Source organism: Protomyctophum parallelum (assembly GCF_964188405.1).
Source record: "Protomyctophum parallelum genome assembly, chromosome: 20".
Lineage (NCBI taxonomy): Eukaryota > Metazoa > Chordata > Actinopteri > Myctophiformes > Myctophidae > Protomyctophum > Protomyctophum parallelum.
Window position 1 is genome coordinate 8637602 of NC_139718.1, and position 19836 is coordinate 8657437.

A 19836-nucleotide genomic window follows, 5' to 3' on the forward strand; every position below is an offset into this window, starting at 1 on the left:
GGGGGGACCTTTATCAATGTGTACCATTCATAAACTAGCCTACACAGTGAAATCTATGGTGATAAAATTATACTTATGACGTGCATGTGTCGTGCCGTCTGGGACTGGACCCCCCTCTCTCTCTCACTATACGCACGCAGCCACGCACTGTTCTTTTGGGCATGGAGGCACAGCGCTGAGCGCACTGATAACAGACAGCAGTGCAAAATATTTACAAGTTTATCGAGATGAAAGTCCCTACTCCCCAGTCCCCACACAGTGACAGCACTCCATGTTTACGGCACGCACAGACAGACAGACAGACAAGACAGAATATTCTGTAGGCTATAATACACTGCAGTGTTTTTATGTGTTTTCTTAAGCAATTGATTAATGTACTCGTCCTCATTTCGATCAGGGCTTCAGTCTCCTCATTCGACCAAGTCTATCCACGGTAACGGGACATCTTTGCGCTGCGTAAAATATGCCTTCTCCGTCTCCAATTGTGTTCAGCTTCTCACCCGCCACATTGTTTGCTTCATTTCCTTTATTTACTGCGGATTGCATTCACACCTGCACCGAATCGTAATCAAGTGCGATTGGAAGCGAAGCGAAACCCCCGTTTTTGCTCGGAGTAGAATGAGGTTCTTTGATACGCATTAGGATTCGAATGAGCCTGCACACCTGCCAAACGAAGTGCACTTTCTGAAAATGCGCAGCAGGATTCGTTTTAATCGCAGCAAAGCGATTCAAAGAGTGAATGTCACCTAAGTCCTGCATGTTCAACACAAGTGGCAATTTGTGCAGCTCTCCAACTATACTGCAGCACTTTCTGGGTCAGCATAATTTCCAATGGAGAGAAAGACACATAGTGTGGTCTCTCTGGATGCCTGGGCTAACACTGCTGAGATTAAAGGAGAATTCCATACTAAAATGCTTTCTTACCTTTCTTTGTAGTTGTTACGTCCCCATCAAAGAGGTCCAGGTGTTATTTTGTACAAAAGCTCCTTATTGGCTATTTCCCCTACCATAAGCCCTAAATGAATTGCATTGAATTGAATGGGATGTATGGGGTGTTGTGCTAATTCGCTTATTTCCATCGAAATAAGTAGTAAAGTGTGCCGCTTGGGTTATTATTTACATTATGAAGAGAGGATATATACAAAAAAAATCTAATTTTGAGCGATGGAAATAAGCAAATTAGCACAACACCCCATACATCCCATTCAATTCAATTCAATTCATTTAGGGCTTATGGTAGGGGAAATAGCCAATAAGGAGCTTTTGCACAAAATAACACCTGGACCTCTTTGGTGGGGACGTAACAACTACAAAGAAAGGTAAGAAAGCCTTTTAGTATGGAATTCTCCTTTAAGGGCTATAATATATCCAAATGTTATTTGGTACCCACTGGAACTGGTGCCAGCTTTACACAGAGGATGTGGATGTGCAAATGCCACTGATATTATCAAAGTCAAATTGCGGGGGAAATAAGTTCGTTTGGAGAGGTGTTTCATTAATAAAAAATAGGTATGGCTTCAAATGTGAGGTGAGATTCTCTGATCTTTGTCACGTGAGTCATGTGAGTCACAATTATGTACGTAGGTTCAGCTTTGAACCTACGTGTTGAGCTTTGATATGTAGCTAGTAGAAGCCACAAGATCTTACATTTGCCACACCATTCTCTAGATATATAAGCCTGATGAAACCCCCATCCAATTTATGCAGGAATTAACTCAACCAACCTCAAGTGTGTATACAGATTCTAGACTGAAACATTATCATGCTTCTACAGTACATCTCATTTCTCCTTGACGACTGACAAGGTGTTGTCAGCTCAATTAATCAGTGCTGTCGTGATCATTTTCTGGAGCAGGTTTATGAATGATGACAGTGACGGCTCTGACATTGAGGAGACGGCCCACAGCTCTGAGCTGCAAAGCTGCTAATCCTCCGCTCCAGCCGGGATGCGTAAGCTACCTGCCATTAGCATGTGTCAAGCATCAATGTCATGGGATCAAATGACTGACAACAGACATCATAGCTAAGATGGCTAAACACTTAATAATGAAAGGCTACTGATATAGCTATCAGTAGCTATATCAGTATCCTCAAATTATTATTCACATACACTAGTACTGTAATTCTACTTATATTATATATAATATTTAGATCAACAACAGTCTTTTAAATGCCAAATAGAATGTAATCTTTTAAACCCATTATTTTTAGGATATTCGTGCGTAACTTGCGCTTGTATCTTTTACCTTTCCATTTTATTTTGGGATACTGTAAATATTCACAATCATCAACACATTGCACTGGGTACCGAACAGGTGACGTGTGGATGTATTTTTGTATAAAATGCTAGATCACAACGCATCGCAATGCAGCGAGTTGTGAGCTTGTAATTGACATGACCAAAATAGGGATGCCAGGTTGAATATGGATAAGCTTGTGTTGTTCACCTGCACCGCAAACAACATATTCAACAGTTTTAGCCTTGAAGAACACAGAGACAATCAGGGAATCAGAAATAGAATAGCCCCATTATGATTTACCATCTTCTATAATTTGTCATCTTCTGTTTTTAACCATTCGGTTAGCAGGCATGACGAACATACATGTATATAAACGGCACATTGATTCATGACGCAGGGAGGAACAACGCACATGCTCCCACATCTGACTCATGATGATGATTTCTCTCAACTCAAAATAATTATGGCTGATTGTTTATGGCTGCTTTGAAGGTGAAGGTGTACTCCTGGGATGCAGAGAGATTTGGTACTTAGATTGGGATTAATTGGGGAGGCGGGGGGCAGTTATTTGCATTAGGTGAAGCGTGGACAAGGGGCGGTTATAGGAAGCAGTAGTTAAGTCTTACATGGCTCTTGATGAGGATGAAGAGATAGGCAGAGCAGTGAACTCATTGCTGGGAGAGAACAACAGGAAAGATGTAGGTTACACATGCAGGCAGAGATTAAAATAACTTTGTTTACCGCCTGAGGTTAAATATTCAGTCATTGTGCAATTTATCTACTATATACGTGCAGTATACTGTTTACTGTGCAAACATGCACACGTGCATTGTATATTATGCACAAATGCACTGTGAATATTATGTTGTTTGTGTGTATAACATATTCATAAACAGACTGTGGTATGGAATTAAGAATGGCAGTTGTGCTTTGTAATGTAGTGTATGGGAATATATTCTGTTCATGTGCATGGTACTACATGTGCAATGTGGATTTTGACATTTGATACGTGTTCTATACTGCACTTGTATCTCCATATTTCATCTTTTTATGATTTTCCACAATTCATCATATGAGTATCGTGCAAAAGCAGTGACAACAGCATCCTACAAGCTCACAATGTGTTGCATCTTGACAAAAGTGTTAACAAGAGCTTGTAACAAAAAAAGAAAATAACTACATTTGATCCATCGAAACAGTGGAACATAAAAGGTTCCCGCCTGTTCATGAACAAACTATGGATTTGTATGAATAATGCTAGTTGTGGATTAGCACTGTGTGTGGATAATGGCACTGCACCTGCGCAGGCCATCTGCCTGTCCGTCTTCGGTGATGAGCTCAGCGTCGCTCTGGGCGATCCTCATGGCAAGCTCTCTGTCCCTCCTCTCCTGTTCCACCATGGTGGTACGCTGGACCTCCTCCTCACGGTCCAGCGCCAGCTGTACCTCCATCTCAGCCTAAAGAAAACACACACACACACACACACACACACACACACACGCGCGCACACACACACGCACACAAACACACACAACAAAAGATGCCATGAAATCCACAGTGGAAACTAAACATTGCCTGTGTTCAGTAGACGTTGAAAACTAATCTTGGGAGACTCATGAGCCATGGCTGCCTGATGGCAGCCTGGTGTCAAACTGGCTCAAAGCAAAGTAATGTAATGGTGACAGCATGCAAATGTGGAAGTGGCTTGCCTGCCTGAGCTGAGAGGGCAAGCACAGTGTGTGTGCTGCCCGTCAAACAATGGAAGAACTGCTTTGATCAGTGTTGGGCCTCAAGAGTCAAGACAGAGAGAATGGGCTCGGTGAGAGATTACGCAGAGGCTGAGGGCATTACACACAGATGGTAGAAAGTTTTATGGTGGAGGAGTGTGCCCAGGGATGAAAAGGTTTAGTTCAACAGTAGACAGTGGGCATGAAGGAGGCAGTGGAATATATGGAAATGGAGATAGCGGTGAGGTTAGAAGAGAAGACAGCTGAGACCACAGGGGAGTAGGCAGAGGGAGGAATTGCAATTGCTAATTCTTTGATTGGGCTGGCAAATAAGAAGTTGTACAAACCTGCAGAAGCTTCTCCTCTTCCTCTCTCTTCTTCCTCTCCTCTTCCTCCTGCTTCCTCTTCAGCTCCATGTCTGCTTTCCTGAGGTCAGGACAGGAGATTATAAACCGTTATTCATTTGAATGCCTTTTGGTTAGAACCCTGGGTTGTATACTCTACCTGGGAATCATACAGTACTGTGTAAGACCAAAATGTGTCAATCATCTTTATCTGTGGCTTCTGCACTCTGAACTCTCAAAAATCACATCAGATTCTGTCAGTGCAGTCTATGATTAAAAACATAGCTGGTACTTTCTGTTTCAGGTAGCTACAGTATACAACCAAATTGGTTCAACCAACACTTTTACATTTTTATAGCGCTTTTCCAAGTGCTCAAAGCACTTTACAATGGTTCATTCATTCATACATTGGGAGGTGAAGCGGCGAACAGTCGACGCCAGTGTGTGAATGTGCCACATTCACACACCAATGGTGGCGAGCTCACACCGACAGACTCATTGGAGGCAACGTGGGGTTCAGTGTCTTGCCCAAGGACACTTCGACATGTGGACAGGAGGAGCCGGGATTCGAACCGCCGACCCAGGCATCATTGGACGACCTGCTCTACCTCCTGAGCCACAGCCGCCCCGTTTCTGATCAATTGATCATCAATCCCCCTTCTTCACTCACGTCCTTCTGTCATCTTGCTCCTGTTGGCGGCGGTGCTCCTCCTCCTCCCTCCTCATCTTCTCTCTGTCCATCTCTTCCTCGATGTGCTTCAGTCTCTCCCTCTCCTCCTGCTCCTGTTTCTTCTTCTTGATGGACGAGAGGAGCTGCTCCGAGCGCTTCACCAGCCCCTGGTACTCTGCATCGATCTCCTTTCTGGTCATTATTGTGGCCTAAAAGGTCAAGAGATGGGGATGACCAACATGTCATAGGTGGTGGTATTCATGGACGATTTCATATTCTATACCCAGCTGTTAACTTCTAAACGAATATAGGCTCAAGTGTGTTCTCTAGATTGCTCGCTGCACTAGTTTTGCAATGCATATTAAATAGACAAGTCAAGTCAATTCTATTTCTAGAGCACATTTAAAACAACCAAGGTTGACCAAAGTGCTGGACAGCATAAAAAACAAAAATGCACAAAAAGATACAGTAAAAACATTTTTCACAAGTAAAATAAAAGAAGTACAGAACAAGACAAGAGATGGGAGAGCACAGCAACACATGATTAAAAAGTGGGGAGGGGCATGTGGTGTTAAAAGGCCAGGGAGAACATGTGTGTGTTTTTAGACTTGTTTTTAGAGATTTAAAAATGTCCATAGAAGGTGCAGCTTTCACAACCAGTGGCAGGGCGTTCCAGAGTCTGGGTGCAGCGACCGAGAACGCCCGGTCGCCTTTTGTTTTCAGGTGAATGGCAGGGATCTTCAGGACCATCTGGTCTGCTGATCTGAGTGCCCTAGTGGAGTCGGGGGGAGTGATGAGGGCAGATATGTAGGGAGGTGCCAAACCATGAAAGGCTTTAAAAACAAACAAAATGTGTTCTTCGGTCTACGGGTGCCGGTCAAAAGTCTAGCTGCAGAATTTTGAACGGCAGAGGAGACTTTAAAGCCTTTGAGATATGTCTAATGTCTAACCTTTTGCTACCTGAACGTTTGTTGTTGTTGTTGTTTATTTTCAGCAACCACCAGTCTCTGCTCCCTACTGAACGGGAACAGCAATCTGTAGGAGTCACTAGTGCAGTGTCAAAAAACGCTCTTCCCACCAGTGAACCCGGTGAATTGTGTTCGCTGGAGCGTGCGGCCAAGCAGCAGAGGCACAGAGGACGAATCAGTCTTGGCAGCAGAGGGCGGGAAATGTATCTCTGCAGCACCCGGACACCCTTCTATCTGAATTTATTATGACTTCTGTTCTCACTCATCGTCCTGCCCAGCTACTGTACCAACTCTGGCAAGGCCAACGGGAACCCACCACCGAAAGTGGTAGTTTTTTTTATAGTTCTTTTTCTTTTTTTCTAAACTGGATCTCTCAAAACCACTCAAAAACCTTGCAAACGTGGGAAACTTGGTTTCAAACTGCCTTTCAGTCCATGGAAATTGTGAATCTTCTCTGCTTGGCCTTACGTTGGAAGTGGAACCCCTATAGTGCGGTGAGAGAGAAGTAGTGTGGCCCCCGCGGAGCTCTTGAACACTCACCTTAATCTTGGCCAGTAGAGAGTCTATGGAGGTGGCCAGGTCCTGGATTTGTTTGGCCATCTCCTGCTTGTCTTCTTTCAGCCCGATCACCACCTCGTTGAACCTCTCCATCCGATTCTTCAGGTTCCCAACCTTCACCATTCCATCAATGCTGTGACAGGAGAAAGTGTATGGAGGGCACATAGAATCAGATATTCATGAGAAATATGAACATATATTTTTAGAGCTGAATGATGAACTACTGTTACTGAATGATTTTAAGCATATGACGCACGCATGCACGCACACACTCACACACACACACGCACGCACACACACACACACACACACGCACGCACATGGAGTGTGTATGTCTAATGTAGTGTATACAGTAGTCCACTACACTAGACTACACTCTATCAGAATCCATCATCTCGATGGATGCAGTTTTCCAGACCAAAGCAATACAGTAGGAAATGACTCCCAGAATGAGATTTTTTGATAGTTTGAACTACTCAAAATGAGCAATGTGGAATACTCTTCAAACCCCATCAGGCGTGAATGTTATTATAAAGAGAAATGCACAAGGAGACTGAAATAAGACATCTAGAAGATCTGAAGATGTAGGGAGGAGGGAGGTCAGACACAGAATGTCAGCAACATAAGTCACTGTAAATACTGTAGATGTTTATAAAGTAGCATTAAGAGCCTTGCACACAGCACCTTCAAACAATAGACAAAATGTTTGTTTCCTGGCAGACCAAAAGAAATGTACTCTTATGTACTTTACATGAATAGTAAGTAACAAGTAACAATAAGAAAGAGAGATGAGAGGAGGGGGAAGACAGAACAGAACAGAAAGAGTGACCAAGGGGATGATCGAGTGCCCATTTTCATTTTTGAGGTAGACGTATGCATAAGAGATGCCTAAATTGCCTATTTTGAAGGGAACTAGCCCCTCCTATATCCAGCTTTTAGTAACACAGATATTGCGTAACACACACATTGAAGACAAAGGTGAGGACGCAAATTCTGATTGGCCGGAATGAGATGATGTACGATGATAAGAGCGCCCCTTACTTCACACAGGTGTGATTTTTTTATGTAAAAAAAACAGTTGAAGGCTGGGGGTCTCCTTCACAGTTGATGCCCCTAGTTTTGACGCCCAGTCCTGACATGCATATATATTGAGCTTGAGTACCCAAAATAAGAGAGAGAGAGAGAGAGAGAGAGAGAGAGAGAGAGAGTTCTGTAATCTGACTGCTTCTGGGACTAAATTTAAATTTGCCTTTTTTTAAAGGTAAAAAGTGGTTAAATGCCTGATTCGTACATTTTCATGGACTTGAAGCCCCGTCCCAGCATGCATACTGTATATATTAACGTTGAGTGCCCACAGGGGAAGAACATAATGCGAGAGGGGAGAGAGAGAGAGAGAGAGGGGAGAGAGAGAGAGAGAGAGACACTCACCGGGGCTTATGCTTCCTCTTACACAGCCACATACGGACCGTTTTCTGGATCTTGACACAGGCTGAGGCTCTGTACGTCATCTTGTGACTCACTGTTGGAGGTGTTTGAGAAGACAAGAGTACAGTATAAGCAGCAAAAAAATTAAAACCAAAACACACAACATATTTCAGCATTGCTGGTAAGGTTATTGGTTTGCGAGAACTACTAATTTAGAAGGCATTTGTAGAATCCCCTATTTTGGGCAAATCTTTCAAATCTTTTCAAAAATGTTTAGATTTCTTATTTCAAAGATATTTGTCATACAAAAGGGTTGGTGACAGATTCAATTGGAAATTATAATGGCTTCCTTATTTAGCTTTTTTATCAGCGTCTTTCCACTGTTTAGGTTTAGCAAATAATGTTTGTATTTATGATGTTTGCATCTCTGTTGCTATCTTGGCCAGGGCTCCCTTAAAAAAGGAGATGTTATCTAAATGGAACTCACCTGTTTAAATAACTGAAGAAAACCAATGAGTCTCAGTAATGAACTATCCTGAGAGAATGTGAAATGGGCAGGAGGCCAGTGTACTTCTCTAAAGGTAATGTAATATCAACTAATGCGTTGAAATAATTGAACAGGAGACATGCTGCTCTTTGGAATAATGGGGAAAATCAATACCAATTGTCAGGGATCATAATGGCATAATGGTTCATGCCAGGGGTTGCTTTTAGAGTCACATTCTATATTCCTACTGATTGCCTTGTGCTTTTACTGTTTGGAACAAATAGAAAGTGGATGTATGATCTATTAAGTGTTCTACCGTTATAAGAAAAAAAGCATCTTAAAAAAGCAGCTTAATTCCTTCTTCGAAAAACTGAAATGACTGAACTTACAAACTAAGTTAGGCTAAAATATGTAATATTTCCACAATGCATGTGCTGTTCCATGTGGTTGCATAATGTCCTACAGATAACAGACTTAACCCATTCTGAACGGGCACCCATTTTGGTGTTAGCACTATGTTATGCTTTAGCTATTTAAAAATAGCAGATCTACAAGCTCATAGCGCGCCACCGAGTGGCGCGCTACGAGCTTGTAGGTCTGCTATTTTTCGAAAAATCGAAGAGGTCAGAATGGGTTAATCAGGACCAGTGTGTGTCCGGCGGAAACCTCGTATGAATCTGATCTCAGGTCAGAATGGGTTAAGACAGACAAGTAGGGCCTGGCCCTGCGGATGTGGATAACATGATGTTGACATACGTTTGATGACAGAGAGAGTACACCACTGGATCTTCTATGTGGATAACATGATGTTGACATACGTTTGATGACAGAGAGAGTACACCACTGGATCTTCTTCCAGCGACTACACACCAACCACTGGTTGACCTTCTTCAGCAGCTCTGCCAGATGCTCTGGATCTGACTTCATGATGTGATCAAACTCTGAAAACTGACGGACGGAAGGATGCACAATTATTTTGATACCTAGAGCACATTGACCTTGTATAATGATCTGCACGTGAAAAACATGACTGATGCGGCTGGCTTTCCTGTCTACCTTTCCAGGACGGAAGAACACTCTGGTCAGTCCAAATTTGTAGTCATTGACGTTGAGCCCCAGGGCTTTGAACAGAGCCTGGAGGAGACCAAAGACATAACACACATACGTACCATGACACAGCAATACCATACCGTGACAGAAATACCATACCATGACACAGCAATACCATACAATGACACAGCAATATCATGCTAAGCATCAAGCATGTTAAACACAAGCTACATGGATCAACAGTATACCAAATGACACAACTAAACCCATGCGCTGGAAATGTGCAAAGTAAGCTGTATATATGACAACATGCAGGACGGAAGCCGGTCGTTCGGGAGGCCCATACCTTGCAGAAGAAGCGAGGATCGAGTCGCGTGAGCTTGTCGGGCATGTACTTCTTGTACATGTTGTAGAGCTCATGGAAGGGGGCTCTAGAGGGGAAACCTCCTTGCATCAGGTCCAAGACAGACACCATCCCTAACCAACACAAGCACATGGAAACAGTCTGAAACACTGTACATCTGGAAGGGAGCTCTGGAGGGATAAACCTCCTTGCATTAGGTCCAAGACAGACACCATCCCTAACCAACACAAGCACATGGAAACAGTCTGAAACACTGTACATCTGGACACTGAGACAGTCACTGTACGCAGCAGTGGAAGAAGTACAGTATACTCACGTTCTTCACTTGAGTAACAGTATCAATACCACAATGTAGAAATACTCGGTTACAAGTAAAAGTCTGGTATTCATAATAAAAGGATCTGCTCTTTTCATCAAACGACACAGTTGTGCGATGGAGAATAAATAGAAGTTCAGTGTTGCTGCAACAGGTACAGAATAGAGCCCTGCGTGTGACTGTTTTCATAATGCTGCTCCACCTGGATTTTTTATCGGCCGCTCCTGCAATGTGTGTGTTCCACTTCCACCCACACCTGGGAGAGAGCTTTTGACCGCCTGCAGCAAAACTTAAACCTTTCGCTCGTGTGTGATTTGTGTTGGAGAGTCTGTCAAGCAAAGGCAGAGTTTGTTCCTGACTTTTTAATTACCTGCCAACTGGACCAAGACAGATTAGGGAAGTACTGTATGTTAAAAACTAAGCTCCCCGGCTCGAAACGTTCCGTCCAATAAAGAAAGAAATCCATATTTGGAGCAGTATTCTGGTGTGCAGATTGTATTGTTGTTTCATGTTGAATATTTTATCCCAGGTCAACAAAGCACCTTTGAATTGAACTGAAAGGAAGGATTTGATCATTTCAGCACCTTGGACAGAGACACAATGGGGACACCCAGCTAGAAATAAGTATTTTCTGCCACACCATACTCTAGGGACTACAGGGCTCCATCTTGCGCCACCCCTTACCCCTTATCCCTAAACTTATTTGTGATATTTTTACTATTTTAAAACATAAAAAAAAAAATGCAACTAGCCAATCTACATCGACACGTTGTTAGCTTGTAGATCGGCTATTTGTACTATTTTAATGTTTTAAAATAGTAAAAAATGGCAAATAAGTTTAGGGATAAGGGGTAAGGGGTGGTGCAAGATATAGGGCTCTATCTATAATGAGCACTAGGGATGATGCACAGATTATTCTCTGACACATGGTACTGTACAGATCATCATTCTCAGACACATGGTACTGTACATACCGGAGCACTGCAGTTGAGACAGGATGTGGGCTCCTTCAAACTGGTGACTGACCATTTTCAGGTTGGGTTTCACACAGCGGATGAAACTTGCACCCTTTAAACACAGAGAAATAACGGTCACAACATGCGTCTTATTGTCTTACCCTTAGTAAAGCCTCTGTATTACAATGTTCATGGTAGCCCACATCCAAATAGCAGCTTCTGCTATATTACTATACGGTATTGCTTCCATCGTTTGCTATTTCAAAGACAAATACTTTCAATGTGATGAACGTGACTTTAGGGGAGTAATGGTAAAGTTCAAACTCTCAGAAAAACATTGGACGTTACTCACTGTGCTGCGAAGCTTCTCCAAGAGCAGATTCAGTTGAGTCTGTGAGCAAATAAAGAATACAGTAGGAATATTATTTTATATTCTCTTGTCAGTCCCCTGCTAGTATTAAAGTAAAAGCAACTCAAACTTTTGCCCTTTTTGCGACACAGGGTTCTGTATTTAATGAGGAAAACAACTCATAATAATAATACAGTCATATCCACAACGAGTGCCATGCATCACAGTTAAGAGGTGAAGTATACTGTATACAATATACATGTACTAGACCAAACAGAGTTAAAAACAAATGTGCATGGATTTAATAAATCATCATCACAATAACAAAGGGTGTGAGTATGCAAGTGAATGAATAAATATGGATGTGCTATGTTTTTCAACAATTATCTACGATTTCAAGGCAACACGGGGTGAATAATTTATATAAAAATAATCATTTTGTGGGTGAAGTATTCCTGTAAGTGTAAAATAAAATAAAGGTTTTATTGCATTTGAGAAGAAACACCAATAGAGTTGATTTGGTTTTGTTCTTGGCGGGAGACATCCTCCAACCGTAAAACAAGACAACTTGATAATCCAAGACCCATGTGGTCTCTCACCTTGAACTTGTTTCCAACGCTGATAAAGCCCAGTTTGCCAGCCTTCTGTTTGGAGTCCTTGGCATTGTTCGAGTTCTCAAACAGTTCTCGAACAAACTTGTCCTTCGACTCGCTCACCAGGCACTCCAAGGACATGTGGAGGGCGTCGTTATTCTTCTCCACAAACCGGATCTAGAAGGACACACGCACGCACGCCACAGTAAAACATTGTTACTTTATTTTCATCACAGAGCCCTGGGCGACTCCGGTCAACTAAGTACAGGGTGTAAGTCGTTAAAGATGGAGTGCCACAATTGTTGTATTTTTCCAGTTTTTCATGTGTCTATGAGGTGACAGTACTTAATTAGACAGACTGGAGTTGTTTTTATGTGCAATTGTGTATTGACTTTGTATTTAGGGTTTCTTCCTGGAGGCTGAACCCTTGACAGTCAAACAGGCCAATGAAGTAAACAGTAATATAGTGACACCACACTATCAGCCCCACCCCTAACCCCTCCCCCTTTATCATACAACTACAGCTGTGGGTGCGGCTTCAGTTCAGGTGGATCACCGCCCATCACCACCCACCAGGCAAACCAGGCATACTTAATGAACTGGTGGGCGTGTCCACATAAAAGCATGATTTTAACAAATACTGTACACTTTTTGGAAAGAGTTCTTCCCCCTTATATTGTAATAATACCTGAAAAAAATTGTGGCACTCCATCTTTAAGGATTCATCAATAAAATCGGGGCTATAATTACCGTTTCATAGCACACTGCTCCAGCAAAATGCCTGATGATGAAGCCTTCATCATCCCGGACGTTCCTGTGAACGGCCAATTTTGACTTCCTGGGGACCTGTTGGGTGACGTGACAAGACATGATGTGTGAAATGAGTGTTTTCACTTCAGTGCTGAAATGTGTCATAATATCCAATTTGATATATCAATCAGAAACTCAAGGGAGTAGATTCTTTGAGACCGGGGATTGTTTGGGAGAATTACACAACTAACGTATTACTAATCTATTACTGAAGGTCTAACTATGAGATATACAGCACACTCATTCTGAGAAACAGCAATCTAATTTACGGTTATTAAATGCTTTTGCCTGCATGAATAATCACGCTTATTACAATTCTGCAGTTCTACTTAAGTAATATTAACAAATTACTTAGTAAAAGAGACAAAGCATGTCACCCCTGAATTCATTATTAAACTTATCTAAAGCAGAGCAGTCAATTGATATTCATTAGCTTTTAGAGTTTCTCTTGGTGTGTGTAAACATTTTTGCACTATTATTTTAGCATCCACTATATTTACAAATTGTTCTAGACAATGACTAATAGTTTTGTCTAGCCTGGCATGGCCAGACTACTGCTATTTACATTACATTTCTTTAAGCATTGGCAGATTCGTCTTAAAAGGACACTTCACCCTTTTTGCAAAATAATATATGTTAATGACGTTTAGAAGCTTTAGATCACTTTCCTGGGGGTATTTATGTGTGTAATATGTGGTTTTAGTTATTTTAGATTGTAGCAGTCAGCCCGTTGTCTCTGATGTCATGGACACTGGTCTCACTACCTTCCTGGACTACAATTCCCATAATTCTTTGGTGCACTGCTCCTCCTTGTGGATAGGGGGAGAGCTGTCTTACTGAGACAACATGTAGTCCAGGAAGGAAGTGAGCCCAGTGTCCATGACATCAGAGACAACAGGCTCACTGCTACAATCTAAAATATCTAAAACCACATATTACACACATAAAGATCTCCAGGAAAGTGTTCTAAAGCTTTAAACGTCATTAACATACATTTTTCTGCAAAAAGGGTGAAGTGTCCCTTTAGGTTTGTGTGCATTAAATGTAAAGAATCATCCTCTTTTTTTTTTTAATGCACACAATTAATATAATCTCCGTCCACATAATGTGGTCACAGGCAGCCAGCTCCCGAATTCGGTCTTGAATCGGTGTCAAGACTCGTTTCAAAAAGGATTTCACGCTTGGCTGAAAAACGTACCATGAGCGATGGGACAATAGCTACAAAGAGATTGAGATGGAGGGAGGGCCTGGGGGCCTGGGGTCCTACGTCATCAGCGAAGAACGTGCTGCTACATGCAATGATCACCATGGCAGCGAAACAACTCTCAGACCTCATTGTATGAGAACGATGAGAAAGGGAGAATGAATCGATTGAGATAAAGAATGAATGGATAAAAGAAAGAAAGAAGACCGATTGAGAGGATATAAAAGAGAGGCACTGACGCAGGTAGCTCAAGAGAGAGAGAGAGAGAGAGAATTCATTCTCACGGTCAGTCTGAAGTGGTCTTTGTGTTTGCTGTGTACAGCCACGGTGAAGTGTTGGTCGCTGGCCTGAGGTAGACGATTCTCTTCATCCAGAATATCCAGGACACCCACCAGCTTCGCCTCCACCAGGTCTATAAAGACAACATCAACTCATTGAATTGTCATGCAAAGCAGCCATGTTTAAGTTATGTTTCAGTTATTATTATGACCATTTTTAAATGGTACAGTATAAATATTGTGTATTATAATTCCAACTTATATTTATGAGCATTCTAAGATGGAACTTGTTTTCTTCTTAAAGTGTCAAATATGTCAACTTTTTGAATGTTGTATGTATATGTTTGTGCATGTTTGTGTATCCAGCCACCTACCATGTTTTTACCATTTCGTGAAAACATGTTAAGTATCGGAAATTTTCAATTGCGCATTGTTTGTGTCTGATCGTGAATATTCAGGCCCAGTATATGTTCATCCGGATGTTCATTTAGCTGTATTTGTGAATTATTCATATGATGCTCTGAGTTTCGAATATGACCTGATAGCAAGGACCTCAGACAAATTTGCATGAAGAAGCATCTGTGCATAAATCCTGCAGATTGATGACTGAATTAATGTCCAGGCAAATAGTAATTTGCAAGTCATGAACGTTATTCATGGCTGTCAGTTAACCTCAAACCTGAATAATCACAGTGCATTTGAAATACAAATCAAACCACTTCACCTTTCCACACTGACTACTTCAACCATTACTGGAGGATTCATTCGTGATACGAGACACAGACAATTAGGAGGGAATCCACACCAATGGCCATTACGCATGCTCCCTTTAGATACAGATATTTCAACATTGTGGATAACGAGAACTAGTATTTCCATGGATCTGACAGGTGACTGCCACGGGGCAGATATGACAGTATACTTCCATCATTCTCGGCATGTCTGTGGCAAGAAGGGCTCTACAGACGCCTGCGTCTCTGTCACTTGGTTCCATATTCTATGAGTCCTCAAAGACCTCACTTCAGCTTAATGATGAGTTGAGGTTGAGGTTGTCTGCCATGGTAAAACCACCCAATATACTGCCTCCATGTCAGCCTTTAGATATGGACAAACACACAAGTGTATACACGTGTGCACGCACGCACGAGCACGCATGTGCGCACACACACACACACACACACACACACACACACACACACACACACACACACACACACAAACACGCTCGTGAACACACATACACAAACACGCACACACACACGCACACACACATGACGCATGCATGCGCTGTACGTGCGTGGGCGCACACACAAACACACACATGCACTCACACATAGACACACCCGCACACACACCTGGCCACCCACGCACACGCTGTGTGTGTGTGTGTGCCTGGGCGCACCCACGCACACGCACGCATACACACACGCACGCACGCACGCACGCACGCACGCACACACACACACACACACACACACACACACACACACACACACGCTCACACACACACACACACACACACACACACACACACACACACACACACACACACACAGTTCCTCTTTCAGTCCCTTCAGAAAACCAACTCGTTCAGGCATCTGGTTCACTCCATGGGCAGATCTAATCTAAATCAGCCTCTCCGTACCTCTGTTCGATTTCACAGCGTGAAACAGTGAGCTCTCTGGGGACCCGCTACCTTAGTGCCCTGATGACTAGTGAAATCAAAAAGGTGTTTGATGTTACGGTGTATTATTTAATTTATTTTACAACAGAGAGAATGTTCACAGCAACACCTACCTATGCAGTCCTGGTTATCGACATAATGAACTTCGTTTACTCCAAGTCCTTCCTTTTGATACAGCTCTTGCTCCTATAGACACAAAACAAAACTAAAATGTAAAAAATGGAGACCACAAAAAAGCATTGTGCATTTTCTTGTAAAAACTCTTAGAGTTATTCTTTATTTTTGCATAGAATCAGTTTGACTTCACTGTGTGGCTCGAGGATATTACAGACTTACGACTTAAAGGACAACTTTAGTTTTTTTCAACCAAGGTTCATGTTTTAGGTTGTTATTAGAGAAAGTAAAAGATGAGTGTTCATTTCTTTTCATTTGCTGCTTTCTTTCGTTTTAGGGATTTTAGCTCTTTTTGACAGGGGGGCGGGGGCATTCGAGCATGGGGCTAAATATGTATTTTTTTTACAAAATCTTATGGTGATTTATCTTTGTATTATTTACTATAGTCCTAATAAACCCCAGGAAATTACATCTGGCCACAGAAGATCACAGGATCTACTGAATGTGAAGGTAGCCTACTGGGGGAAGGCTTATACTGTGTGTATAGGCTCAATATGTCAGTTTGTCACATTCAATAGATCCTGTGATCTTTTGTGGTCAGATGTAATTTCTTGGGGTCTAGTAGGACTATAGTAAATAATAAAAAAATAAATCGCCATAATATTTTGTAAAGAAATACATATTTAGCCCCATGCTCGAATGCCCCCTGTCAAAAACTGCTAAAATCCCCAAAACAAAAGAAAGCAGCAAATGAAAGAAAATTAACACTCACCTTTTACTTTCTCTAATAACAACCTAAAACATGAACCTTAGTTGAAAAAACTAAAGTTGTCCTTTAAGGCTCCCTACACCTCAAAATACATAAAAACTACTTCAAACAGACAGAACTTTGGACACATAAATGGCTGAGATTAGAATTGTGGCAATTTAATTGGAGACCTTTGGAAACACATAAAGCAAGAGATCACAGGAGAGAATTGCAAGCCTCGCTATGTCCCTTGAGAAATTATCATTCTAATAAGAGAAGAGAGCAGGAGAGTGAGAGAGAGAGAGTGAGAGAGAGAACAAGGCAGCCACAGAAAAAGAAAAGGAGTTTCACTTACTCAAGGCTGGTAAAAGATTGCGTGAGTGGCAGGTCTCCTAGGCTACTGAGCATGCTAAATGAGTTTAACCCATTTTGGACTGAGGTCGAACCCATGTTTCTATGTCAGTGGTGCTCAACCTTTTTCATGTCAAGGACCCCCAGAATTATCTGTATTTGGTCGCAGACCCCCATCGGAATATATGTTGTTCTAGGGACCCCCAGAAGCCAATATTGTTACAGTAGTTAAAAATGTTTTAACTAAAATAAGATTTGCGCAACATTTTCACGACTTTTCAAAAATAGCAGACCTACAAGCTCGTAGTGCGCCACTTGGTGGCGTGCTATGAGCTTGTAAATCTGCAATTTTTCAATCGCTAAAGTATAACAAAATACTTTAAAACACCAAAAGGGGTTCCCGCACAAAATGGGTTAATTCATGTTTTTGCTTTCACCCACCTCCTTGAGAATGCGCTCATTGAAGAACTGCTGCAGTTTCTCATTGCAGTAGTTGATACAAAACTGTTCAAAGCTGTTGTGTTCAAAATACTCTGAGGGGATGGAAAAAAAACAGAAGAGGCGTTGAAAGATTTCCAGAAAGCCAAAATGTGTGCGCTAAATGAATGCAGTAACATGGATATTATTTCCTCTGGTGAATTGAAGTGAACACTGTAGATGCAATTTAGGGTACTTAAACATAAGTGCAGGAAGAGGCAAGAGTCTGTTTGAACTTGACACTCGACAAGTTGAAAGTCTAAAGTAATAAAACAACACTGGATTTTTCTACACTGAACCCGTTAAAATACGTTTAAATACATACATTTTAAACAACAACAACCATTCTAAAAATATACTTCCAAATACAGTTTTGACCAACGTTTGAATAGGTTGAAACTCATTATGATAATAAAAACATTGTTACTGTATGGGAAAACATTACGTCATCTGGGGAGTTACTGGAGATCAAATGTTCCCCTTGGTTTGGTAGCGTTCTATATAGCTATCAGAACTTTAATTATTCCACTGAAGTCAAAACTCTGGTTACCAAAACCAGCGATGTCCAGCACTCCGATGAAGTTGGAGGAGCTCTCAAATGGGAAGCATTGGTTGACCCGTCTGACCACGTGGTCAAACAGGCAGCTGTACACGGCTTTGGCCAGGGCATCACGGGCATTGTTAGCTTGTTCCACCCTCAGAGGCACCCTGGGGAGACAGACAAAGGCTTAGGGTTAGGGTTAGCACCCCGGGGAGACAGACACAGTTGAGCATTTCAGAGTCAATCTGAAATTGGGACACACTTACAGTACTTGCTGTTTTTACCCCCTGCTTTTACATGCTTCCATGCTAAAGTAAGTAAAAGTTCTACAGTATTAATCAGAGGCGTATCTACAATAAGGCGAGGGCAGGCGTCCGTCCGCCTGTCCAAATCCACTTCTGGCCAAAATCCATACAATGAGAAAAAAAGAGGACAAAAACAAGGCATGAGAAATATTAGTGGACAGCTGATTGGCCGTCGCGGTAGAGCGCGACCATCAATCTCTTTCAAAACCTTTAGTGCTACGATTGTGAGCGGGGAGACGACAATTTACACATCTTGCCTGTCCAAAAAGTAATTCCTGGAAACGCCACTGGTAGAACACTGGTCAGTTCTTGCAGAATAGGATTAACACACCTTTGTGTCTAAGACCGATCTACATTATAGCTGGGTGAGCACTTTTAAATGAGGGATTCATTCTTTCTGAGACAAAGGTGAGACATTAAAACTGTATATGAGTCCCCTGAACCCTGCTTGACTCTCTAATGTATCTTTAACACCATTTTGTTTCAATTATTCAGCAGGGTTCAATGTATGAACCGAGTGCAGTTCCACAGGGCACTGGAGTTCAACTCAGCAAGTCCACTAAAAAGACGACGCTCGATTAAAAATGCAAGTCCATTTTAAGCAATGGCAGGCCTTTATCCACGTTATTTTGAATAGTCCTTCCTTGTTGTATGTGAGGAATTATGCACTGAGAACAAGTGAGAAAACAACAGCAGCACAGTGTATGTAGTAGTATGGCCCGACGCAAAGCAAAAGACTAACGTGCGGTTATTTTCTCAGAAGTGACTTGCTCACAGTGCATTAACAGAACGCACTCCCTAACCACATCAAACAGTCCCACACCCTCCCATCCTCAAAACCCACTTCTTTAGAATTGCTAGGAAAATATATTGTATATACATTAAACAATGTACTTTCTCATCAATAATGCAGCACTGCCACTGGTCCATTGTCACCTAATCTCAAATATAAAGCATTTGCAGAATAGGGTGCTTTTCCGTCTTTCAGAACCACTGGAATTTGAATGCAATCATTGAGAAAACACAAAGAGCATCTAAGGGCATTAATTTATACCCTTCAAATCCTCCCAAAGTTTTGTTTATTTTACCCAATGGTAGCCTACTATAGACCCACGGTTTATAGTATACCACAGTTTCTCCACGTCGGTTCCAGAGACCACCACAGGTCCAAATGAACCCTCGTGGTTCTGTAACTCAGAGAGTGTACAACTGGAACCAAATTAACCTGTAACTGGTCTATTTGGTTCCATTAACACTGAGGATTTACAGTGTATATA

At 42.0% G+C, this 19836-nt stretch overlaps 1 protein-coding gene across 1 annotated transcript in view; it reads right to left on the reverse strand.

Annotated features, from left to right (window-relative positions):
• Window positions 1-19836, reverse strand: part of myo6b (myosin VIb) — a 48383-nt gene that overhangs the window by 8361 nt on the left and 20186 nt on the right. The window contains exons 13-29 of the mRNA XM_083791394.1: window positions 18264-18421; window positions 17678-17769; window positions 16137-16209; window positions 14346-14473; window positions 12798-12893; window positions 12054-12224; window positions 11458-11496; window positions 11124-11217; window positions 9816-9946; window positions 9476-9553; window positions 9238-9367; window positions 7936-8026; window positions 6490-6640; window positions 4982-5190; window positions 4315-4393; window positions 3540-3697; window positions 2867-2914 (exon numbers count right to left, since the gene is read on the reverse strand). Coding sequence (XP_083647520.1) covers window positions 2867-2914; window positions 3540-3697; window positions 4315-4393; window positions 4982-5190; window positions 6490-6640; window positions 7936-8026; window positions 9238-9367; window positions 9476-9553; window positions 9816-9946; window positions 11124-11217; window positions 11458-11496; window positions 12054-12224; window positions 12798-12893; window positions 14346-14473; window positions 16137-16209; window positions 17678-17769; window positions 18264-18421 — 1926 coding nt within the window. The remainder of the gene's footprint in view (window positions 1-2866; window positions 2915-3539; window positions 3698-4314; window positions 4394-4981; window positions 5191-6489; window positions 6641-7935; window positions 8027-9237; window positions 9368-9475; window positions 9554-9815; window positions 9947-11123; window positions 11218-11457; window positions 11497-12053; window positions 12225-12797; window positions 12894-14345; window positions 14474-16136; window positions 16210-17677; window positions 17770-18263; window positions 18422-19836) is intronic.